The 25,955-nt window shown below is 38.6% G+C and overlaps 1 protein-coding gene and 1 pseudogene across 2 annotated transcripts; one reads left to right on the top strand and one right to left on the bottom strand.

The window, feature by feature from the left end:
- The first annotated feature begins 4,193 nt into the window (after positions 1-4,193).
- LOC107782358 (F-box/LRR-repeat protein At5g63520-like) lies at positions 4,194-7,017 on the top strand. 2 transcript variants are annotated; one of them, XM_016603235.2, is made up of 5 exons: positions 4,194-4,594; positions 4,698-4,850; positions 5,387-5,568; positions 5,839-5,957; positions 6,304-7,017. In XM_016603235.2, the coding sequence occupies exons 3-5, from the start codon at positions 5,413-5,415 to the stop codon at positions 6,764-6,766; spliced, it is 738 nt and encodes a 245-aa protein (XP_016458721.2). In that variant the 5' UTR covers positions 4,194-4,594; positions 4,698-4,850; positions 5,387-5,412; the 3' UTR covers positions 6,767-7,017. The 2 variants fall into 2 exon arrangements, with proteins under 2 accessions (XP_016458721.2, XP_075102539.1); XM_075246438.1 differs by lacking the exons at positions 4,194-4,594; positions 4,698-4,850 and having other exon boundaries at positions 5,249-5,568.
- An 836-nt stretch (positions 7,018-7,853) lies between these two features.
- Positions 7,854-13,246, bottom strand: LOC107788064 (kinesin-like protein KIN-14L; annotated as a pseudogene).
- Positions 13,247-25,955: the final 12,709 nt, after the last annotated feature.

Here is a 25,955-nt window from a genome sequence, read left to right as displayed (position 1 = left end):
ATATTAGTACAATTAATAAGAGAAGCAATTTATGATTTTAAAAGGTTAAACATGATTTTTGCAATAATAGCCCGTGTACGTACTCGTCACCTCACGTACACGGCGCCCACACACCAAATAATATCAAGATATCCTAAGGGGGAAGTCCCCAACACAAGGTTAGACAAGACACTTACCTCGAACCGCTCAAATCAACTCGATATCACGTTCTTGCCACGGGTATCCGACTCCAAATGGCCCGAATCTATTCAAAACAATACAATACCATCAATACGCGCTAATGGAATGAATCCCACAAGAAAAACTACAAAATTAGGCCTAAACCCAAAATTGGCTCAAACCCGACCCCCGGGGCCCACATATCGAAACCCGACAAAAATCACAAAACTAGAAAGCTAATTCACTCACGAGTCTAACTATATCAAATTTACTAAAATCCGACACCAAATGGTCCTCCAATCCACAATTCAAACTTCCAAATCCCTAGTCTCCAACTTCCAATTTCCACCTTAAATACGCATTAACTAGGTGGAAAAATACATGGCAAGGCAAGATTATTGACCAAAAATAAGCACAAGGAACTTACCTCAAGAAATGCCTCGAAAATGCTCTAAACATCGCCCCAACCCGAGTTTGCAAAGCCAAAATGATAAAAATCGCGAAGCCCTTCGGTTTTAATCACTGCCTAGGTATTTCCGCACCTGCGGAACCTGGGCTCGCACCTGCGGGTGCGCTTGTGCGGAAAACATGCGCATATGCGCAAATCACTTACCCCTTCTTCCTTCACACCTGCGATGAAAGGGTCGCACCTGCGCGCGCGCGCCTGCGGACATCCCTTCCGCTTCTGTGCATTTGCGAACAGCCTTGAGCATTTGCGTGCATCACAGATGCGGAACTTCCTCGCACCTGCGACCCTAGGGAAACTCTCGACTTTCTCACATCTGCACCTGCAAGTCTCGCTTCTGCGAGGCCGCACCTGCGGACTCCCCACCGCAGGTGCGAAAACACCAGAACCAGCAAAAATCAGAAATTCCTCTAAGTCCATGCTTTCACCCGTTAAGCATCTGAAATACACCCGAGGCCCCCCAGGACCTCAACCAAACATACAAACCAATCCTAAACACCATGAGAACTTAGTCGAGCTATCAAATCCCATCAAACAATGCTAAAATCATGAATCACCCTCCAATTCAAACTTAAAGAACTTGAAACTTCAAACTTCTACAACCGATGTCGAAACCTATCAAATCACGTCCGATTGACCTCAAATTTTGTGCACAAGTCATAATCAACATTACGGACCTACTCTAACTTTCGGAATCGGAAAACGACCCCGATATCAAAAATTTCACTACCGGCCCAAAACTCCAAAAATTCGACTTTCGCCATTTCAAGCCTAAATGAGCTACGAACCTCCAAAACACAATCCGGACATGCTCCTAAACCCAAAATCACCTAACAGAGCTAACAGAACCGACAGAATTTCATTCCGGAGTCGTCTTCATACAGTTCCAACTACGGTCCAAATCCTAAGGCTTAAGCTCTCATTTAGGGACTAAGTGTCCCAAAACACTCCGAAACTCAAAACCAATCATCCCGGAAAGTCACAATAGCAGAAAAAGATTTGGGGAAAGTAGTTAATAGGGGATCGGGGCTATTACTCTCAAAATAACCGGCCGGGTCGTTACATATTTGGTGTGAAATCATTAAATATCATTGGGGTTGAAATCCATTTCGGATGCAGAAGGAATATCCTTATCAGGAATATTATCAGTATCCTGAACAATATTTGTTTGAGGGTTAATCTTAACCCTTTCAACAGGCTTATCACTAACTTTAGTAGAAATTGTATGCAATAATGCAACACGATTTCTAGCTGGTCCATAAACTGGTTCAACAGGAGAAATATGTTGAATATCAGGCAACAATCTACGATTAGTAAATGAATGCATATTATAACTAGGACTAATAGCAGGCAAAAGTCTATTATTAGAAAATGACTGCCTATTATAAGTGAAACTATTATCATCAAATTGAATGCAAATCCTACCATCCGGATTTTGAGTAATATGAGAATATTTAGTACTACTGACAGCATTTGTTAGCTGGCTTGGGGATATAACAGAATCCAAAGTCCAAGTAGTTGGAAAATTAATTTCTTCCCACTTAATAGGTCTCCTCGTGGTGACCTTAGACTTTGCAAAATTGGTTTCCACCAATATAGTCTGATCGGATGTATCATACAGTTTACATCTAGGGTTTAATGTAGATAGTAATTTAAAATAAATTCTATAAGATAAACATATAAGTTCAGATCCAGGCGCATAATTATAACCATGCGTTTTCACATTTAATGTCAATGCATCAAGTATATTAACATCAGAAAGAGATAATTGAAGATTGGATTGAGTATTAAAATATATTGGACCGTAGGCCACAGTAGATTCAATAGAACCCATCAGAGACTGTCTAAAATTCAGATTTCTAGCATCTCTTAGAGCAGCCAAAAACGTCTCTGGTAACCCTTTAAGGGTTAATGGCTTAAAAGCAATTTGAACCATACCAACATGCAGATAATTATACTGATTTTTATATAAATCTACATCTTGTTTGTTTAACAACCGAATAGTCTGTTCAGACGAGTTTAAAGCTAAAGACTGCTCAGTAGTTTTAACTAGTTATTTTGAAGAAAGTTTATCAAACCATCCATAATCATAAATTGTTTTAATAGGGACTTTAGGAATTGTCCATTTGTTTAATAAATCAAGATTTTGAGGTATATCTACCTCTTCAAGTCCAGTATTTTTCACACTAGCTTCTCGATAATTCATTATAAAAATAACATACCTATGTCGAATACTTCAGATCTATATCATATATACCCGGGCCTGGACCGGCCCACTTGCCACCCTTATTCTAATATAGTTCTTTGCTATTATAATAATCTAGTTTCTTGCATTTACATTCTAGTTTGATTGGTAGTTTCTTTTGCTAAATACAAGAATCTATTTCATGTTAAAAATAATCTATTTTTAATTGAGTCCTTAAATTATTCACCATTATTTGATTCAATTATCATCAATATATCTTGATAAATGATAGATATCTCAAATAACAATTGGTTTGATAATGTTACATTGAAAATGTAATCGTCGGAATATGTGTTTGGTAGTGTATATCTCATATTTAAGAAAAAATCGATAAATAACCGAAAAAATTGAAAACACCTACATAAACCGAATCAATAAAAAATGACTTAACTAGTTTGGTTCGGTTCCAATATTTAAAAAATCGACTTAGTTGGTTTGGTTACTTTTTAGGAAAAAACCGATTCAAACCGAACAATGAACACCCCTGGTAGTAATAGTAGTAGTAGTAGTTTTTGTTGTTGCTGTTGTACCAAATTAAAAAGTATGATGGAAGCTGTCAAAATTTTTAAAAAGGGCAGCCCGGTGCACGAATCATCCCGCATTCACGCAGGGTTCAGGGAAGGGCCGCACCCCAAGGGGTGTGATGTAGGCAGCCTACCCTGATGCAAGTATCAGTGGTTGATTCCACGGCTTGAACCCGTGACATATAGGTCACACGGAGACAACTTGAAGGCTCCCCTTTGAGAGAGAGAGTATTATTCTATTATATAAGAGAACATTTTAGGACCTCAGTTTTGTTCTAAACAATATTCAAATTGTTGCTCTAAATTTACACTCAAGGCAGCATACAACTATCTATCATCCAGAGGACACCCCAACTATCCTTGGCCTTGAAAAAAGATTTGGAAGATCAAAGCACCATTCAAAGTTATTTGCTTTTCATGGTTAGTGGTAAGAAAAGCCTGCCTCACTCTAGAAATTCTCCAAAAAAGAAGTATTCAGACCAGCTCTACATGCTTTCTATGTCAACAGGAAGATGAAACCCATGAGCATCTTTTCTTACATTGTGTTATTACTAGACAACTTTGGCAGCTCTTTATAGCACTAGCTGGTATTGTTTGGGTAATGCCCAAAGACACCATTGGCCTGATATGCAGCTGGAACAGTATTAGGGGAAGAACCTGTCACAAGGAATGGTGGAAGATTGTTCCAGCTTGCATATCATGGACAGTTTGGAAGGAGAGGAATGCAAGATGTTTTGAATATCCATAAATATTTGATTGTGAACCCATTTACTTATTGTATATTTATTTAAGGTCGCTATAAGAACCCATAAACTTTAAATCCTGGATCCGCCTCTGGTCTCAAGGAATAGTGGAAGATTGTTCCAGCTTGCATATGGTGGACAGTTTGGAAGGAGAGGAATGCAAGATATTTTGAAGGCAAGAGCAGTTCAACACAAAAAATCAAGAGTTCTTGTATTTCTCTTTTTCATTTTTGGTGTAAAGAACAGTTGATAGGTGATGTAGAATCACTACTAGATCTTTTTGATTCTCTGTAAGATTTTCAGGGGCTGTACTTGTAAATATTAGATACCAGCCCCGTTTTATGGGTGCTGAAGAATATCATTGTTACCTTTTTCAAAATAATAACTGTAATAAGGATCATTTGAATGTTGTTCTAGGACGAGGACACTGACATCAAACCTGTCCTTGAAAAGTTGGGTGAGTAAGCTTCATAATTTTTATTTATGCAAAACTCATATACCTTTATGTTGATTCTGTGAGAAACAAGTTATATTTTCAGTGTGCCATTTTGTGTTTGTAGATTATGCTTTTTCCTCTGAGACTGTCATTGTGGGTGACGGAGGTTCTCAGTTTTTATACCGAGGTGATACAGCAATTAACTGTTCTAATAACAAAGCGTCCAGTTCAGCTGCTATTGCTCTTTTATTTTCAACGGATAGAGGCAAGCCTTCTGGTATGCAATTATATCTTAACTGAAACTTTGCGGTTTCAAATTATAATCCTGTTTGTTCATTAACAAGAGCACTGTTTTATAAGGCATTCGGGTCAGAGAGAACCGGGCCACCAATGCTAGTCTGATATAGAGAGTGAAAGAGAAAGAGAGATTGGGCATGTGTATTATTTGGTTTCTCAGTTGTGTTAATAGATAACTGTTTAATCATCAGATGATGAATATACAGGCTTAACTAACCCGAGTTGTTGAGTTTGTATGAAATTTTATGATTATTTATAGCTTGAGCACTGTATAGTTGCTGATGTTAGAAGTACATATCCTTAGTATTTTTGAAATTATCATAAATTCTTAAAGTTATGCTGATGTTTCTTTTGCAGTTATATGAGTAAATATAGTTAAATATATTAGACTCTTATCTAGTTAAAAGTATTAGATTCCTTGTCTTCTGCTTATACTGTCATCTCTTTAGGTAATTTAGTATATTATATTTCCAGGGAGTTTATTGTGGCAATCATTTTCTGGGAACCTGTAAACAGGTGTTGGGGAAACTCAGTTTCATGTGATGTTATCCACTGGCATTTCACCAATTGGACCTGCATACAAAGCTGTTTCTGTTAGGGAGAGACCTAAAGATTATTCCACTTGGCTCACCGCGAAAAGAGAAGCAGTGCGCGAGAGTCTGGATGGTCAGACTATTTTAGATCAGATTTATGATGAGGTAAGGTAGTACATCTTGTGAAGTAAATTTAAACCAGTTCTGAACGAAGTAATTCACAATAAAGGAAATTATCAAATACTTCCACGATTTGTGGTGTGTGTAACTCGTCTTGTTTTCTTTTCCTTGATTCCTTCCACCGTAGTGAAGCATTTTAAGTTCAGAAATGCAAGTGTACATCTACCATCACGTGTGTGTCTGAAACCCACTGAACAAAATTTCGCACTCTTCTCTGACTTGAGATGTTTCTTTTCTATGATTTTATTTCACCAGCTCGGTGGTCATATCAATTGTCCAGCTCTCTATGTTGGAGTTACAAAAAGAAGGAAATGCTCTATTGGGAAGGAAAAGCCAAGCTGGATAAATATGCATGAATTCCATGAGGTTTTAAGGTGATTAATGCACGCACCATCACGCTTGATTATGCCTTTTTGGTCTTCACATATGGTGTTTGAATGTTCCTCATTTTGTCATGTTCTGCTGTCTATAGTCTATATAAACAACCTTTTTGGCTTCCCGAGGTGAAGAATAGGCAAAGCATGCCGGTGGAGGTTATTCTCCAAAAAGTTTCCATAAATTTTTCTCGAGAGAGTTGTGAAGTCCGTTTGTTACTTAAGTTTGTTTCTGCTAACATGGAAAAGCGTTTTAGTATCTTGTTGAAATCAATCATTATGCTGAAAGCCTTGTATGCTTTTCCTTGTCCTCCTCACTTCTATAACTAATTGTAATAATTTGCAGAGGTGATGAGGAGTATCTATATGTCCATGGTGTTGGTATCAGAAGTGGAGACTCCTTTCAGTTTTACCAGGCAAAATCTGATTTGGCACGTGTTTCTTGCAACCATGTATCAAACAGCTTCAGACATTTGAAGCAAGATCTTAACTACCAAAGTGATGATCATACTAATGGCAATGGTTTAGATATGCATAATAAGAAGTCTGTTTTTGGTGGTATTATGTTTGCTTGTTGTGGCCGTGGCAAGTTATTTTTTGGTGAACCTAATGTAGACGGCTCACCTTTCTTGGAGAACTTCCCTGGGGTTACCTTCTCAGGAACTTATTGTGCCGGAGAAATTGCACGTGGAGATTTAAGCTCATATGGACAGGGGTCTCAAGAACAGAACTCTGTACGTTGCTGTTTGCATGTATTTAGTACTGTTTACCTGGTTATGTCATATACCCCTGCATTGCCACAACATTAGAGATGGCCGGTATTGCATTGGACATATCTGTGACTCTTTCTGGTAATGGCCAAAAATTCTTGGTGGTTGGAATGGGCTACTGCTCTGTAATTTTTGGTGTTGAAAACTTGGAATATGGTGGAATCTGGCTAAAACTGTGGCTTAGTAGAGGGCAAATTTCTCGTGTAGATATTTCAGAAGCTATTCTGGAATATTTTGCTACTAATTTGTTACTGTTTTTAGTAGTATTTTTGTGTTGTAAATGACATGAATATTCTGCAAGTCTAAAACATCAAGGGTATTAAGTAAATGGTGTCCATTCTTTCAAAAGACAAAAATCTAAATAATCTAAACTTTTCTTGGGAATTATAGAGCATTAGTTTCAAGGATTTGACAAATATTTGACCATCAAAAGATGGTTTGGGTGTGTGTGCGTGAAGGGTTGCATTCTGCTCAAGATTTCCCTCAAATGATTGGTTCCTCCTCAAAATTATATCAATAGCCCCTTTAATTTACATTGCATTGCATATACCTCCCTTCACTTGTTCTTGAACAAGTCTCGCAACCAAATAATGTCTAAATTTGTATTTAACGGCAACAATAATTATGTTTCAGTATCAAACAAGTTGGGATCGGCTATATGAAATTTCACTGACCATGTGAAGTACCAGAAATTTTCTATATTTCCAACTGGTATAAGAATTTCTTATAGGGTTAAAAGACTGTCAGAAAGTATAGAACCTAAAGTAAACGTATTAACATGACAAACATTCCCATCTAATTGGTATTGCCTACATAAATTTTTTTCTTCCATTGTGTCCTATTTTTCGCTAAAGTCTGCATTTATTTAAGAATATTGTTGATCTTTCGAGACAGATGTATATTAGTCAACCCAAAGAATGAACATAAATACCTTTTTAAAGGTAATCTTTAATCTTAACTAGCATTTAGGTTGTGCTGAAAAGTTTGAGCTTTTAGACATGCTCTATTGCAGTTTCTATGTCTTGCTAAATGTTGTTTTTCATCACAAGCCAATGCAGAACCAGATGGTCATGCAAACTTGTAGTAAAGGAAGAATTTTTTTACTTGTATACATCTAAAGCAGGCATTGATGAAAAGAACTTTCATTGAAATGTTAGTTTTTTGATTGGTATACAACAATGTGCTTCTATAAGTTTATTCATGGTTCAAATAACAAAGACTTTGCATCTTTGTGGCCCCTCCAGTTCCTAATTTCTGCCTCAGTAGTCTGTACAGAAATATCAATGTTAACAGCCTTACTACATCTACACTTGCAGCGAGTATCTGCAGCATAACCGTGTCATCAATGTTTGTCCTAGCTTGATGTGAAGTAGTCAGTATTCAGTATACCAAAGCCAAAGCACTACTTGTTGATCCCTACAGCTAGCTCCTTGACGTTAACTACTTAGTGTTCCTTATAGCCACCTCGACTTGGCTGAAGCGCGTGATGGAGGAGTCTTGGAATTTCTGCTTTCGTTTGCACCTATAAAATGAACAAAGATTCTGTAAATACTACATTTGGTCATTATAGTTTGTTAGCTGAGATATATTGTTCATTTTGCTTACAAGAATCAGGCAAGGTCCCTCCTCCAAGTGAAGATCTCCTCGACATGGTTGGTGGTGGAATGCCAGTTAGGGATTGTCTTCTTAGTGTCCGTGCATTAGAAGCGATTGGTGACTTCACCTCATTTTGGCAATTGAAAGGTGATAGTGGTGCTGCTTCAGTCCTTTTCTGTTGGTTCCTGTAAGTTTTCACAAGTCAATAAACACAATTCTCAGGCAACAAAAATCACACTGTTGAACTTCCAAAAAGCTACAGCTTCCTATGTTCATACGAATTGATTAAATGCATAAAAACAACTAAAATGCGATCAGGGAATGGATCACTTACTTTCTGTAGGAGCCATTAATCAGTTTCCCAATAGTGTGAAGTGATCTTCGTATTTGAGATCCCTTTCCATGAGTGCTGCTAATCAAAGTAGGCGTCTGGAATTCGGATGAAATTGTACGGTCACTTCGCATTCCTCCCTTGATCTCATCTATAGAGGTTATCAGTGGTGGCTCGGGTGTTTTGGGTAGTTAAAGAGAAGGAATACTTGTCCTGTTATCTGTTGTTTTCACCCCCTGGCTTTTAATGGCAGAACTTGTTGGACTCCTAGGTGCATTGCAGCTCTTAAAAACAGAAGTTGGACTCCGAGGAGGCTGCTGGCTTTTATAGGCAGAAGTTGGACTCCGATGAGCCTGCTGAATTTTAAAACCAGCAGTTGGGCTTCGAGCTGCTGGCGTTTACACGCAGAAGTTGGACTGTGAGGAGCCTCCATGCAGATACCATTACCAACTTGATCATACAATTTTGTGACATCATCTCCCTCTTGAAGCTCACTAGATTTCTGTAAGCACACAACTTCTGGATTATCATCTCGCTTGCTTGTGGTTTCTAATGATTTGATCTGTTCAAGGTTCTTACTGGCTAATCTTGGCCCTTCTAAACTTAATCTTCTCGAACAAGTTTTCACAGCTGGGGTTTTGGATCCCGTTTCATCATCAGCGTTGGCCTTTTGTACCCTAATGGTGGTGCAATTCTCTATGCTTAATCTTCGAGCTCGTGGAGTGGGTCTCTCAGCTATTACTTTAGGCTTCTGGAAAGGTGTTCTTGTTCCTTTGGTTTGTTCATTTGCGGAGTTTGTGTTTCCTTGTTAGCCAACGCCTTTTTGAGGGTCTCAATCTACAGTAATTGGAGCAGCTGACAGGTAATGAATGATAATCCAACACTCTAAGCCCAAGAATTTTTTGTTTATTTTGTCTTATAACCCATCTTTTAAGCCACTGTATACTTATAACCATATAATATCATGAAAATGAATGTGTTTTACCTCAGCTTTGAGTTCTAAAACTTCGTTGCTCTCTTTATTTAAACGAGCTGCACCAAGTTCCACACTCGAAACCCTCTGTGCAAACTTCAGAGTACTAACTGTTTCTCCAAAGGAATCCCCTTCAGGACTAACATGAGCAAACATCAATGTTTTTGCATGTCTACCTGAAAGACACCATAAAAAACATTAGTAAAACTATAAATGGTCGTAATTGCAGAACTCAAAAACATTCCTACATGATGTTTCAAAGCCTAAATTCATATTATGACTAAATATTGTCTATATCAGTGATGTGAGTTGCTATATCTGGAGCGCGAAATCTTGAGCTAATTGAATAATTTATTTGTACAAACCTAAAGAGTTCTGCAAGAGTAATGTGAGTTTGCTGTTTCTACAAGGGATGTGAGAATTCTTCTGTGCCAATGCTGTGATCACATCGCGCAAGCAAGAGAGAGATTTATTTATATGTTGTGCCTCTTTGAGGCCGTCTCCAGTAACTTCTGACTTGTCAACTCGTTCACTACCAGCAAGATCAACCAAATGGAGGCAACTGTGTATTATGTTTCCAGATGTATCTTCACCATGCACATGTACAGTCAGCACACTGCAAGTATTTCATGTTAGCATAAATAAAACTTAAACAAATTTAAGAATCTTCTGAGTGGCAATGGAATAGAAACAACTTAAATGCTGTTTAGTTGGCCTACCTGTGTGAACGGCTACTGCGGTTGTTCATGGCAGTACAGCCAACGGCACGGTTCAAGTCACCAAGTTTCATCAGGTTTATAACATCTGCAGCACAATTCACTGGATGTATGCTAGCATCAGGCAGAGCCAAACCGTTGCCACTCATGTTTGACCATAGTATATGTTTTCCCTGATCCAGTTTGACCATAAGCAAATATGCACACATTGTAACCATCCATCACAGATCTTACAAGCGGTTTAGTGTTTCTAAATACATCTTCTGTAAAATTAAGTAGTGTTACAAGAAACAATATTAGAAAAAGAAAATGGAAGATGTATCTTCAACTGTACTATGTAACAGTATCCATTACCCTGAGTGGCAGTAGGACCAAAAACACGGTTGAACTGGAAGATTTTCCCCCCATCTTTCCAGGATTTTAGTGGGTCAATTACAACCAAAGAACCATCTTCTCCAATAAAATCTATGGCAGTTTTCGCTTCTGTACTGAAAGCAGGCCTTATTCTGCAGTAAACTCGAATATTCCCTAAACAATAGATAAATACAGCAAGATTAGAGAGCTTCTGTGGAACAAAACTTGATTCTAACAGGTACACTTATAGGGATAGCAATTCAGCCTTTTACTTTCACTTGATATTCTTTGACAGACTTTACTCCCACCATAAAAAGTGAGATAAAAAGTTAGTAAGCAATTAGTACATTTGTCGATGATATCATTGTTGAAATACCATTTAGGTCCTGAACCATGTTATGCAAAGTTCTGTTTTCTTTCAGAACCTTGTGATATCCAAGAGCAGCATTAGACATCTCGAGCACTTGATCTCCTGAAACCATGTTAAATCAAACCTCAAAATTTAGCTTTCAAATTATTGGAACAATTCTTGATATAGATATGTGACATGTGACCTTTTAGTAGATGGAATGTAGGTTTCTTTTTACAGAAAACATACCAAGTTGCTTCAGATCACTTTGTAGTTGAGACTGCAGATCTTCAAATTCTCTTTTCGTGCTTGATAACAGGACCTTAAGATTCTGCCAGCTTAAAATATTAGTCATCCATGACAGTGATCTTAGCAAAACAAGAAAGTATTTAGCAAATAAGCCAAGTGTTGAACTGGAAAGAATCTTGTGCAAATCAAAGCATCACAGCTAATTTGCTTGCAGACCACTCATACTTAAGCTTAACAAGAATAGAAATGAAATATCTTAACAACCAAGGTACAATTTAGTACTCTCACAGCCTTCGACAGACTAAAACACTTTATGGTTCACCGTCATCAACCCTTATTCGACTCTACTGCAGGAGATATATTGTTCTGTTTAGGTCATCTAGCTACCTATGCTAGCGCAAAAAGTGTTTGAGGGGAGTCACATTATTTACCAACTGAAGTTGGATTTTGGAAACCATGAAGTACCTAAAGGTCTTCACAATTCGTGCTTGACTTTGTTCGTCTCTTACACCATCCACAGCCATTTCATGTATTTAGAAATCACTTATTCATAAGGACCACGATATATCTGACATATTTTTCTGAAACTCGTGGGAAGAGGTGTAAAATCATATATGTTACTTCAGTATCCAATCGCCTGCAACTATCAGAATTAATCGTCATAGGTTGTCGTGCTTGAATCCTTCCCCTCGAAGGGGTCAAGAGAGGAGACCTCAAAGGCTTATAGCATCTTACGCCACCAGTCATTTGCTTCCACTCATGGTATGCTTTAAGTTCCAAAATGCAATCCACAACCTTTGTCGATGAACCCGCCTCTATATTATCCCAAGAATGCAGAAAATGAATTGAAAAATTGGTATCTCATTCCAGCCTCCATTTCATTATAAAACTTACAAAGAAGACAAAAGTAATTAGCTATAATTTTACCCTTTCAAAAACAGATGCCTCAAAAGCTGGTAGCTTTAAATCTTCCACAGCTACCAAAAAGTTCCTACTGTTCTCAAAATATTGATATGCTGGCAATGGCTGAGAATCCCACATGATTGAATGCGAAGGCGTGTGGTTGTCTACAACCTAAAAACAAGTACCACAGCATAAAAACAACATCGAACGAATAACAAAGGTTGCATAAAGAGCTGCTTTTTTTTGCATACTAGATAGTAATGTACCTTTGGAACTGATCCTGGTTGAACTTTGTTAATCAAATTGCAAAGTACCAAACCATTTCTCAAGCAAGAAACAAACTCTCTCTCAGAAGGCTGGCTTGATATACCTAATGGCCCGACGAAACATTCTAACCAGTGGGTCGCTTGATATCGCCTCAAAGCTACAGATATACAATGAAAACCCCACACGAACTTCATTTACCCCAAAAGGGAAAAAAATACACAAAACTAAACCTCAATCAAACAATGAGCACTATGGATAATAATGAATATAATACAACAACAACTACTACTACTACGCCTCTATCCCAAACAAGTCAGGGTCGGCTATATGCAGTGGTGAAGTCAGAAATTTCTCCAAGGGTGTTCAAACTTAGAAGAAGTAAAAAAAAGATTGATCAATATTTACCTATATATGTTATAGACCTTTAAAACTAATATTTTACCTATATATATATATATAGTGTAACTGACCACCCTTACAAGAGTGTAGCTTCGCTCCTCGCTATATGAATCTCACTAACAATGTTACAACATACAAGCTCATCTCATGCCAATATTATATAAAATAATAATAGTAATAATTTAAAAAAGTGCTAGAAGTTCTTTATATGGATAGTGAATATAATAAAGGAAATAAATGAAACCTGCTTCTTCAGCTTTCCTCCAAGCCAAGTTGTATTCATGTCCCCTTCCTCTTCTTGAATCCTCCATTAAAGATCTAATTTTTTAACTCTATCATCCAGAAGAAGAAAAAAAGGCAAAATAAGGTTAAAATAGCACAAATCATTCAAACCCCTTAAATGTAAAACAAATGTAATACACATTTCAAGGATATCATTTTACCCATAAAAATATATCAATTCTAAAACCCTTTAGTCCCAAATGAACATAATCACAAGAATATTCTGTCTACAAACAATTACATAAAAAATTCAAGAAAATTAAGAATATACATAACAAAGAAGATTAAAATTTAGGAACCCTTCAAATTTTTGAGCTTTACAAAAATTCAACAAAAATTTACCTAAAGAGTAGTATGACTTCTAAAAACCTTCAGACCCAAATGGATATAATTCCAACAAAAAAAAAAAATTGTTACTAAACAAAATTCAGAGTATACAGTAGCTATAACATTTATACTATAACTGAATAATATACTTACTTTTTCAAGAATCTCTATCTCTAAATGGTAAAAACAAATGTACCCCACAATTTTTCACAATTTAAGGAGAAATGGGAGTGAATTTTTTTGGAAATTAAAGTTAGAATTTTTGCTTTTTTTGGAGCTAAGAGAAATGTAGAAGATTAAAGTTAGCCAGCGTTTGACCATAAATTTCCAAATTTATTCTGAAAAAATCTGATTTGGGTGAAGTTTGGTTTGAAGATGAAAATGTGTTTGGACATCTGTTTTGGGTGAAGTTTGGTTTGGAAAAACATGAAACATGACTTATACCCACAAGTTCTAAAAATTATCATAAATACTCAATAGTACCATTATTAATAACATTCATTATATTATCGTAAATCATAGTCCTGAACATAAATAAATTTGATACAAAATTATCATTTTTATAATGAATTACATGATACACTATCAAATGACCGAGAAGACGAAGCAACATCGTTACAAAATAATAAATGATGGGTTTTTTTATAAAATATAAAAGTTTGGGGCAATTTTAAAAAAATATAATAGTAAAATTTTAACCCAAAACCAACTATTTGGATTTAGCCAAAATATAGGTAAAATCTATGACCAAACATGTGTTTGACAAATAAAATACAAGTTTATTTTGGCAAAATATACGGTCAAACCGTCCTTAGTGAAAATTTAAAGGGAGTTGTAATATAGTTTACGTATGTTTAGGTTTGGATCCGAACCTAAGGCTCCGGTAATGTAACGTTACCAAATTTGAATTCAAATTGGTGGGGTCTTTAATCAAGACCGTTAAGTATTGCTACGTGGGATAGTCATAGCCGATGATTGGAGTTCATTGAGAAACTAACTTCTTTTGATTAAGAGATTGGGATCTTCTTTTTTACATATATAGAGCTTTCAAAAGTTTACATCAATCAAAAGTGAAAAATGGATCTTTTCCAATTTTAGCATAGATTTGTGTTTCTAACATGTTTTTTTCTTTCCAAAAATATTTGTGACTGTCACGATCCGAAATTCTCACATTCGGACCATGATGGCGCCTAACATTTCACTTGTTAGGCAAGCCAACGTTAGAATAATATTAATTATTTTTAAAATAATTTTAAATTTATTAATAACAAGAAAACAAATGTGGAAGCAAAGTTTGAAATATAATGCAATAATCCATCAAAACAACAGTGTCTAAATACCATCCCAGAATTGATGTCACAAGTGCACGAGCTTATAGAATAAATACAAATAAAGGTCTGAATAAAATAAAGTTATCTGGAAACAAACACACAGCTAAAGTAAAGTAGACGGGGACTTCTTAACTGCGAACGCCGTGCAGTTATACCTCAAGTCTCCTCTGAATAGCTGAAATTCGAGCAAGTCTACGGTACGCCGCTGGGACCAACTCCAAAATCTGCACAAGAAGTGCAGAGTGTAGTATCAGTACAACCGACCCCATGTACTGGTAAGTGCTGAGCCTAACCTCGACGAAGTACTAACGAGGCTAAGGCGGTTCACTTACATTAACATGTACGCAATATTGATAATAACAACAAGAATAGAAATAAATCAAATAACTCATTTATAATAATTGAAGCCAACTTAGTAGTCATAATCAATTATCATTTCAACCAATTCTGTTGCAGCGTGCAACCCGCTCTCACAATATATTCACATTCAATTCTGTTGCAGCGTGCAACCCGCTCTCACAATATATTCATTTTAATCAAGTCTGTTGCGGCGTGCAACCCGATCCTCCAATATGGACTTTTAATAAGTCTGTTGCGGCATGCAACCCGATCCTCCAATATTGACTTTTAATAAGTCTGTTGCGGCGTGCAACCCGATCCTCCAATATTGACTTCTTAATAAGTCTGTTGCGGCGTGCAACCCGGTCCTCCAATATTGACTTCTTAATAAGTCTGTTGCGGCGTGCAACCTGATCCTCCAATATTGACTTTTTAATAAGTCTATTGTGGCGTGCAACCCGATCCTCCAATATATCCATTTCAATCAATTTTTTTATAGAAGAAATTTCCCCAATAAATACAACAATTAATATAAAATCATAAGACAACAAGCATACAATAATTATAATTTAATTATGAAATAAATAATGATAATTAGCAATTTATTATAGAAATCAGGGAGGAAATAGGTAGTTTAATATTTAATATGCTAAATGTCAAATAACAATTAAAACACATAATTCAAATAGCATGTAACAATTAATGCAGGAATTCAAGAATTAATATTTGACAAAGAATAAGAGAGAAACAATTATTATAATAATTAATTTATGATTAAAAATAATTTATAATTTTTCAAGTAAGCAGGCAAACAATTAATTTGACGACGTATAGACACTCGTCACCTCAACTATACGTCGTTCACATGCAATTCACATAACAAATAATCTAAGGGTTCTATTCCCTCAAGTCAAGGTTAACCCCTACACTTACCTCGCTTTGCAAATTCCAATCAATTATTCAACCACAACTTTTCCTTTTAAATTTGCCTCCGAAAGCTTCAAATCTATTCACAAACAATTTGATATATTCAATACGAATCAAAGGAATTAATTCCATATGAATTTACAAATTTTCAGATAAAAATTCAAAATTCATTAAAACATTCGGCAATGGGACCCACGTCTCAAATCCCGGAAAAACTCGCGAAATCCGAACACCCGTTCTGATACGAGTTCAACCATACAAAATTTGTCCAATTCCGATATCAAATTGACCTTCAAATCTTAATTTTTCGTTTTTGAAAGATTTTAGAAAATCTGATTTTTCTTCCATAAATTTACGGATTCATGATATAAATGAGTATGAAAGCATGAAATATAATCAATATAGGATAAGGAATACTTACCCCAATGTTTTTCCGTAAAAATCACCCAAAAATCGCCTTGCCCGAGCTCAAAAATGGGAAAGAATTGAAAATGGGTCGAAACCCCATTTCCAGAACTTAAGTTCTGTTTTTCGGATTTTTACCCTTCGCGAACGTGGTCAGTGCCTCGCGTCCGCGGAGCACATTTTTGTGCTGCCAAAACTTTTCTCTTCGCGAACGCAAAGGCAATGTCGCAAACGCGAAGCTTTGCCAAATTTCGCCTTCGCGAACGCGATACACCCCACGCGAACGCGAAGCTTTAACGCTTGGTGCACGGCCAGGCCTCGCCTTCTACGCGAACGCGAACGCTTCCATGCGTTCGCGATGAACACTGCCCTCTTCCCTTCGCGAACGTGTCCCCCTCTTCGCAAACGCGTCCCCCCTTTTCGCGAATGCGAAGAGTAAATTTCACCTGCCTCCAGTTTCTTCTTTGCGAACGCGAGCCACCTCTCGCGAACGCGAAGAAGGATACTAGAAGCAGATTTCTGCAGTTTTTCCCCAGTCCAAAAATAGTCCGTTAACCACCCGAAATCAACCCGAATCCTCGGGGCTCCAAACCAAACATGCACCTAAGTCCTAAAACTTTATACGAACTTGCTCGCGCAATCAAATCGCCAAAATAACACTTAGAACTACGAATCGGATACCAAATCAAAGGAAGTTTTCAAGATAACTTTAAAACTTATATTTTTACAACCGGCTGTCCGAATCATGTCAAATCAACTGCGATTCTCACCAAACTCGGCATACAAGTCATAAATATTATAGTGGACCTATACCGGGCTCCGAAACTAAAATACGGACCCGAGTTCAATAAATCCAACATCAGTAATTTCTTAGAAATCATTAAGCTTTCAAGCTTTTAATTTTTCATCAAAATTTCATAACTCGGGCTAGGGAACTCGGAATTCGATTTCGGGTATACGCCCAAGTCCCAAATCACAATACGGACCTACCAGAATTTTCAAAACACTGATCTGGGTCTGTTTGCTCAAAATATTGATCAAAGTCAACTTAGTTGAGTTTTATAGCTCTATTTCCCATTTTAATCTATTTTTCACATAAAAACCTTCCAGAAAATTGTACGAACTGTGCACGTAAGTCGAGAAATAATAAATGATACTTTTTGAGGTCTTAGAACACAGAATTACTTATTAAATTTAAAGATGACATTTTGGGTCATCACATTCTCCACCTCTAAAATAACCGTTCGTCCTCGAACGGAGTTAGGAAAAAGTACCTGAGCTGGTGAATAAGTGTGGATATTTACTCCGCTTGTCCGACTCGGACTCCCAAGTAGATGCCTCTACCGGCTGACCTCCCCATTACACCCGAACTGAAGGATAACTCTTTGACCTCAACTGTCGGACCTCCCGGGCTATAATAGCCACCGGCTCCTCCTCGTAAGTCAAATCTTTGTCCAATTGGACTGAGCTGAAATCTAATATATGGGACGGATTACCATGATATTTACGGAGCATAGACATATGGAACACCGGATGAACCGATAATAAATTAGGTGGTAATGCAATCTTGTAGGCTACTTCACCTACCCTTTCAAGAATTTCAAAGGGTCCGATATACCTAGGGCTCAACTTACCCTTCTTTACGAACCTCATTACATCTTTCATAGGTGAAACCCGGAGCAATATTCGTTCTCCAACCATGAATGCAATATCACAAACTTTTCGGTCGGCATAACTCTTTTTCCTAGACTGAGCTGTGCGAAGTCGATCCTAAATAATCTTGACCTTATCCAAGGCATCCTGTACCAAATCGGCACCCAACAACTGAGCCTCTCCCGGTTCAAACTAACCAATTGGCAATACGGCATCGCCTTCCGTATAATGCCTTATATGGAGCCATCTGAATACTCGATTGGTAGCTATTATTATAAGCAAACTCCGCAAGTGGCAAGAAATGATCCCAAGAACCTCCAAAGTCTATAACACAAGCGCTGAGCATATTTTCCAATATTCGAATAGTGCGCTCTAACTGTCCGTCTGTCTGTGGATGAAATGTTGTACTCAACTCCACCCGCGTGCCTAACTCACGCTGTACAGCCCTCCAAAAATGTGAGGTAAACTGCGTACCTCGATCTGAAATAATAGACACGGGCACACCGTGAAGGCGGACAATCTTATGAATGTAAATTTCAGCTAACCTCTCTGAAGAATAGGTAACCGCCACTGGAATGAAATGGGCTGACTTGGTTAACCTGTCCACAATGACCCAAACTGCGTCAAATTTTCTCTGAGTCCGTGGGAGCCCAACAATAAAATCCATAGTGATACGCTCCCACTTCCACTCAGAAATTTCTAACTTCTGAAGCAAACCACCAGGTCTCTGATGCTCGTACTTAACTTGCTGACAATTCAGACACCGAGCTGCATATGCAACTATATCCTTTTTCATTCTCCTCTACCAATAATGTTGCCGCAAATCTTGATACATTTTGGCGGTACCTGGATGAATAGAATACATGGAACTGTGTGTTTCTCCAAGAATTAATTCACGAAGCCCATCCACATTAAGCACACAAATACGACCTTGCATTCGCAGAACCCCATCTTCCCCCACAACAACATGTTTGCCATCACGTGCCACACCGTGTCCTTAAGGACAAGTAAATAAGGATCATCATACTGCCTCTCTCTGATGCGCTCATATAAAGAAGACCGAGCGACTGTGCAAGCTAGAACCCAACTGGGTTCTGAAATATCTAACCTCACGAACTGATTAGCCAAAGTCTAAACATTTGCATCTAATGGCCTCTCACCAACCGGAATATACGCAAGACTGCCCATACTCACAGCCTTTCTACTCAAAGCATCGGTCACCACATTGGCCTTTCCGGGGTAATACAAAATGGTGATATCATAGTCTTTCAACAACTCCAACCATCTTCTCTGCCTCAAATTAAGATCTTTTTGTTTGAACAGATACTGAAGGCTGCGATGATTAGTAAATACCTCACACGAGACACCGTAGAGGTAATGCCTCCAAATCTTCAGCGCATGAACAATGGCTGTTAATTCTAAGTCATGAACAGGATAATTCTTCTCGTGAACTTTCAACTGCCGCGACGCATATGCAATTACCTTGCCATCTTGCATTAATACTACACCAAGCCCAATGTGAGATGCGTCACAATATACCGTATACGATCCTGAACCTGTGGGTAATACCAACACTGGCGCCGTAGTCAAAGCGGTCTTGAGCTTCTGAAAGCTCAACTCACATTCGTCTGACCATCTGAATGGGACACCCTTCTGGGTTAGTCTGGTCAATGTGCTTGCTATAGATGAAAACCCTTCCACGAACCGACGATAATAACCTGTTAAACCCAGGAAACTCCGGATCTCTATAACTGAAGTAGGTCTAGGCCAATTCTGAACAACCTCAATCTTCTTAGGATCCACCTTTATGCCTTCTGCCGATACCACGTGCCCCAAAAAGGCAACTGAGTCTAACCAAAACTCGCATTTTAAAATTTTGGCATATAACTGATTATTCTTCAAGGTGTGAAGCACACTTCGAAGATGCTGCTCATGCTCCTCTCGACTGCTGGAGTAAATCAAGATATCATCAATGAATACAACCACAAAAGAATCCAAATAAGGCTTGAACACCCGATTCATTAAATTCATAAATGCTGCTGGAGCATTTGTCAACCCAAATGACATCACTAGGAACTCGTAATGTCCATACCGCGTCCGAAAAGTTATCTTAGAGACATCGGATGCCCTAATCTTCAACTGATGGTAACCAGATCTCAAATCAATCTTCGAAAATACCTTGGTACCCTGAAGCTGATCAAATAAGTCATCAATTCTTGGCAGCAGATATTTGTTTTTGATAGTGGCCTTGTTCAACTGCCGATAGTCTATACACATCCGCATCGAGCTATCTTTCTTCTTTACAAATAATACTGGTGCACCCCAGGGCGAGACACTGGGTCTAATGAATCCCTGATCAAGTAAGTCTTGTAATTGCTCTTTATATTCTTTCAACTCTGGCGGGGCCATACGGTATGGTGGAATAGAAATGGGCTGAGTGCCCGGAGCCAAATCAATACAGAAGTCAATATCTCTATCGGGTGGCATCCCCGACAGATCTACAGGAAATACTTCTGAGAATTCATGAACAACTGGTTCTAAGTCCATAAAAGGGGCATCCGCACTGGGATCGCGAATATAAGCCAAATAGGCTAGACACCCTTTCTCTACCATACGCCGAGCTTTCATATAAGAAATAACCCTGCTGGCATAATGGCCAGAAGTTTATTTCTACTCTAACCGAGGTAACCCCGGCATAGCTAGGGTCACTGTCTTGGCATGACAGTCCAATATAGCATGATAAGGAGACAGCCAATCTATACCCAAGATGACATCAAAATCTACCATATCAAGAAGTAGAAGATCTACACTAGTCTCAAGATTACTAATAGTAACCATACACAAATGATAGACATGATCTACTACAACAGAATCTCCCACCGGTGTAGATACACACACAGAAGCACTCAGAGAATCACAAGGCACAACCAAATATGAAGCAAAATAGGAGGACACATAGGAATAAGTAGATCCTGGATCAAATAGAACTGAAGCATCTCTATGGCAAACTGGAATAATACTTGTGATCACAGCATTAGATGACTCGGCCTCAGGCCTAGTTGGAAAAGCATAAAATCAGGGCTAGGCCCCACCACTCTGAACTGCATCTCTAGGACAGCCTCTAACTGGCTGGCCTCCACCTCTAACGGTCTGACCTCCACCTTTAATGGTCTGACCTCCACCTCTAATGGCCTGACCTCCACCTCTAGCTGCTAACCCCTACCTCTAGCTGGCTGAGCAGGCGGTGAAGCAACCGGTGCCAGTATGATGGCACGAGAATTCTGCCGAGATATGTTACTCGCCAATCTAGGGCAATACCTCCTGATGTGACCAATGTTCCCACACTCATAACACCCATCCTGATGTCGTGGCTACTGAAGCTGAAGCTGACCCAAATGGGCCGGATAACCACTGTAGTAACTCTGGAGTGGTGGTGCACTGATAGAAGCTGAACGTGCACTGAATACTGGCTGCCCAGAGTAAGTCATAATAGGACCGTGACTCCCTGAAGCACCAGGAGATGCATGAAGTGCTGAATGAAACGGTCTGGGAGGATGACCCCTACCAAAATTACCCCTGCCTCCAGACGAGGCGCCACTGAAACCACCGAACTGCAGAGGCCTCTTATCAGACCTTGCCTTATCTCCTGTGCAAGAACCATCTCGATCCTCCTGACGACATTAGCAGCCGCCTGAAAAGAAATCTCACTTCCGATTTCCTTGGCCGTTTGAAGTCTGATAGGGTGAGTGAGTCCCTCAATAAACCTCCTCACTCTCTCTCCCTCCGTAGGTAGTAAAAGGAGAGCATGATGGGCCAAATCCACAAAACGGGACTCATACTGAGTAACAGTCATACTGTCATATTGTAGACGCTCAAATTGCTTGCGAAATTCCTCTCCCAGTGTGATAGAGAGGAACTTCTCCAGAAATAGCTGAGAGAACTGCTCCCAGGTAAGTGCAGGTGATCCGACTGGTCGGGTCAAGGTGTAATCTCTCCACCACCTCTTGGCGGAACCCGTTATCTGAAATACAGCAAAATCAACCCCATTGGTCTCAACTATACCCATGTTCCGCAACACCTCATGGCAGCGTTCAAGATAATCCTGTGGGTCCTTAGAAGGTGTACTACTGAAGTGAACTGGAAAGAGCTTAGTAAACTTATCCAGTCTCAATAAGGCCTCAAAAGACATGGCGGGCCTATCACTGGTCTGTGCCGCAATAACTGGCTGAACTACCCCAACTGGTGGGGCTGCTTGAGCCTGATTCAGGGGAGCCATCTACTCTGGAGCGGGAGTAGTGGGAGTTTGTGCTCCTCCCCCAGCCTGTGAGACGGTTGGTGCCACTGGAAATGTACCTTTATGGGCCACGCCCTCCATAAGACTTACCAAACGGACTAAAGCGTCCTGAAGTACTGGAGTGGCTATGAATCCTTCCGGGACCTGAACTGGTCCAACTGGTATATTCTGAACTGGGACCTCCTCCTGAAGGTCTACCTGAGGTTCTACAACAGGTGCAGTTGCTCGAGCTCTGGACTGAGCTCTACCTCGGCCTCGAAGGTCTACTGTCCATCGGTAGAGGTATTACGTGTTCTCACCATCTACGAGAGAATAAGAGTAGAATGGTTCAATCATCGGTGATAGAATAAAATCGCACGACAGAATAAGAAAGAAGTGATATTGTTCCTAAACTTCATAGCCTCTGAGAGATAAGTATAGACGTCTCCGTACCGATCCTTCAGACTCTACTAAGCTTGCTCGTGACTCGTGAGACCTATGTAACCTAGTGCTCTGATACCAACTGTCACGACCCGAAATTCCCACCTTCGGACCGTGATGGCACCTAACATTTCACTTGCTAGGCAAGCCAACGTTAGAATAATATTATCCATTTTTAAAACAATTTTAAATTTATTAATAACAAGGAAACAAATTCAGAAGCAAAGCTTGAAATATAGTGAAATAATCCATCAAACAACGGTGTCTAAATACCATCCCAGAATTGGTGTCACAAGTGCACGAGCTTCTAGAATAAATACAAATAAAGGTCGGAATAAAATAAAGCTGTCTGGAAACAAACACACAACTAAACTAAAGTAGACGGGGACATCAGAACTGCGAACGTCATGCAGTTATACCTCAAGGCTCCTCTGAATAACTGAAATCCGAGCAAGTCTACGGTACGCCGCTGGGACCAACTCCAAAATCCGCACAAGAAGTGTAGAGTGTAGTATCAATACAACCGACCCAATGTACTGGTAAGTGCTGAGCCTAACCTCGACGAAGTAGTGACGAAGCTAAGGCGGTTCACTTACATTAACCTGTACGCAATATTGATAACAACAACAATAATAGAAATAAATCAAGTAACTCATTTATAATAATTGAAGCCAACTCAGCAGTCATAACCAATTATCACTTCAACCAATTCTGTTGCAGCGTGCAACCCGTCCTCACAATATATTCACATTCAATTCTGTTACAGCGTGCAACCCGCTCTCACAATATATTCATTTTAATCAAGTCTGTTGCGGCGTGCAACCCGATCCTCCAATATGGACTTTTAATAAGTCTGTTGCGGCGTGCAACCCGATCCTCCAATATGAACTTTTAATAAGTCTATTGTGGCGTGCAACCCGATCCTCCAATATTGACTTCTTAATAAGTCTGTTGCGGTGAACAATCCAATCCTCCAATATTGACTTCTTAATAAGTCTGTTGCAGCGTGCAACCCGATCCTCCAATATTGACTTTTTAATAAGTCTGTTGCGGCGTGCAACCCGATCCTCCAATATATCAATTTCAATCAATTCTTTTATAGAAAAAAATTTCCCCAATAAATGCAATAATTAATATACAATTATAAGACAACAAGTATACAATAATTATGATTTAATTATGAAACAAACAATGACAAATAGCAAATTATTATAGAAATCAGGGAGAAAATAGGCAGTTTAATATTTAATATGCTAAATGTCAAATAACAATTAAATCACATAATTCAAATAGCATGTAACAATTAATGCAGGAATTCAAGAATTAATATTTGACAAAGAATAAGAGAGAAATAATTATTATAATAATTAATTTATGATTAAAAATAATTTATGATTTTTCAAGTAAGCAGGCAAACAATTAATTTGACGACGTATAGACACTCGTCACCTCGCCTATACGTCGTTCACATGCAATTCACATAACAAATAATTTAAGGGTTCTATTCCCTCAAGTCAAGGTTAACCCCGACACTTGCCTCGCTTTCACTGATTCAAGGGACACTTATCTCGCTTTGTAAATTCCAATCAATTCTTCAACCACAGCTTTTCCTTTTAAATTTGCCTCTGAAAACTTCAAATCTATTCACAAACAATTCGATATATTCAATACGAATTATAGGAATTAATTCCATATGAATTTATAAATTTTTCGGATAAAAATTCAAAATTCATTAAAACATTCGGCAGTGGGACCCATGTCTCAAATCTCGAAAAAACTCGCAAAATCCGAACACCCGTATATGAGTTCAATCATACAAAATTTGTTCAATTTTGATATCAAATGGACCTTCAAATCTTAATTTTTCGTTTTTGGAAGATTTTAGAAAATCTAATTTTTCTTCCATAAATTCACGGATTCATGATATAAATGAGTATAAAATCACGAAATATAATCAATATAGGATAAGGAACACTTACCCCAATATTTTTCCGTAAAAATCGCCCAAAAATCGCCTTACCCGAGCTCAAAAATGGAAAAGAATTAAAAATGGGTCAAAACCCCATTTCTAGAACTTAAGTTTTGTTTCTGGGATTTTTACCATTCGCGAACGCGATCAGTGCCTCGCGTTCGCGAAGCACATTTTTGTGCTGCCAAAACTTTGCTTTTCGCGAACGCGAAGCCTTGCCAAATTTGGCCTTTGCGAACGCGATACACCCTACGCGAATGCGAATCTTTAACGCTTGGTCCCCGGCCAGGCCTCGCTTTCTACGCGAACGCTTTCACACGTTCGCGATGAACACTGCCCTCTTCCCTTCGCGAACGCGTCCCCTTCTTCGCGAACGCGAACAGTAAATTTCACCTGCATCCAGTTTCTTCTTCGCGAATGCGAGCCACCTCTCGCGAACGCGAAGAAGGATACCAGAAGCAGATTTCTACAGTTTTTTTCAAGTCCAAAAATGGTCCGTTAACCACCCGAAATCAACCCGATCCCTCAGGGCTCCAAACCAAACATGCACCCAAATCCTAAAATATCATACGAACTTGCTCGCGCTATCAAATCGCCAAAATAACACCTAGAACTACTAATCAGACACCAAATCAAAGGAAGTTTTCAAGAAAATTTAAAACTTATATTTTTACAACCGGCCATCCGAATCACGTCAAATCAACTCCGATTCTCACCAATTCGGCAGACAAGTCATAAATATTATAGTGGACCTATACCGAGCTCCGTAACCAAAATACGCACCCGAAGTCAATAAATTCAATATCAGTAATTTCTTAGAAATCATTAAGCTTTCAAGCTTTTAATTTTTCATCAAAATTCCATAACTCGGGCTAGGGACCTCGGAATTCATTTCCGGGCATATGCCCAAGTCCCAAATCACGATACGGACTTATCAGAATTTTTAAAATATTGATCCGGGTCCGTTTGCTCAAAATGTTGACCAAAGTCAACTTAGTTGAGTTTTAAAGCTCTATTTCTCATTTTAATCTATTTTTCACATAAAAACTTTTCAGAAAATTGTACGGACTACGCACGCAAGTCGAGAAATAATAAATGGTACTTTTTAAGGTCTTAGAACATATAATTACTTATTAAATTTAAA

This window comes from Nicotiana tabacum, chromosome 23, assembly GCF_000715075.1.
Source record: "Nicotiana tabacum cultivar K326 chromosome 23, ASM71507v2, whole genome shotgun sequence".
Lineage (NCBI taxonomy): Eukaryota > Viridiplantae > Streptophyta > Magnoliopsida > Solanales > Solanaceae > Nicotiana > Nicotiana tabacum.
Note: the sequence above shows the minus strand (reverse complement) of the source record. Positions and strands in the feature narration are given on the sequence as shown.

Bases quoted from the DNA above. Each gene is read 5' to 3' on its own strand.
- LOC107782358 (XM_016603235.2), top strand. From the start codon at position 5,413: ATGTTATCCACTGGCATTTCACCAATTGGACCTGCATACAAAGCTGTT. The intron at 5,569-5,838 runs GTAAGGTAGTAC...TTATTTCACCAG, and splicing joins TAGATCAGATTTATGATGAG to CTCGGTGGTCATATCAATTG. The intron at 5,958-6,303 runs GTGATTAATGCA...AATAATTTGCAG, and splicing joins GAATTCCATGAGGTTTTAAG to AGGTGATGAGGAGTATCTAT.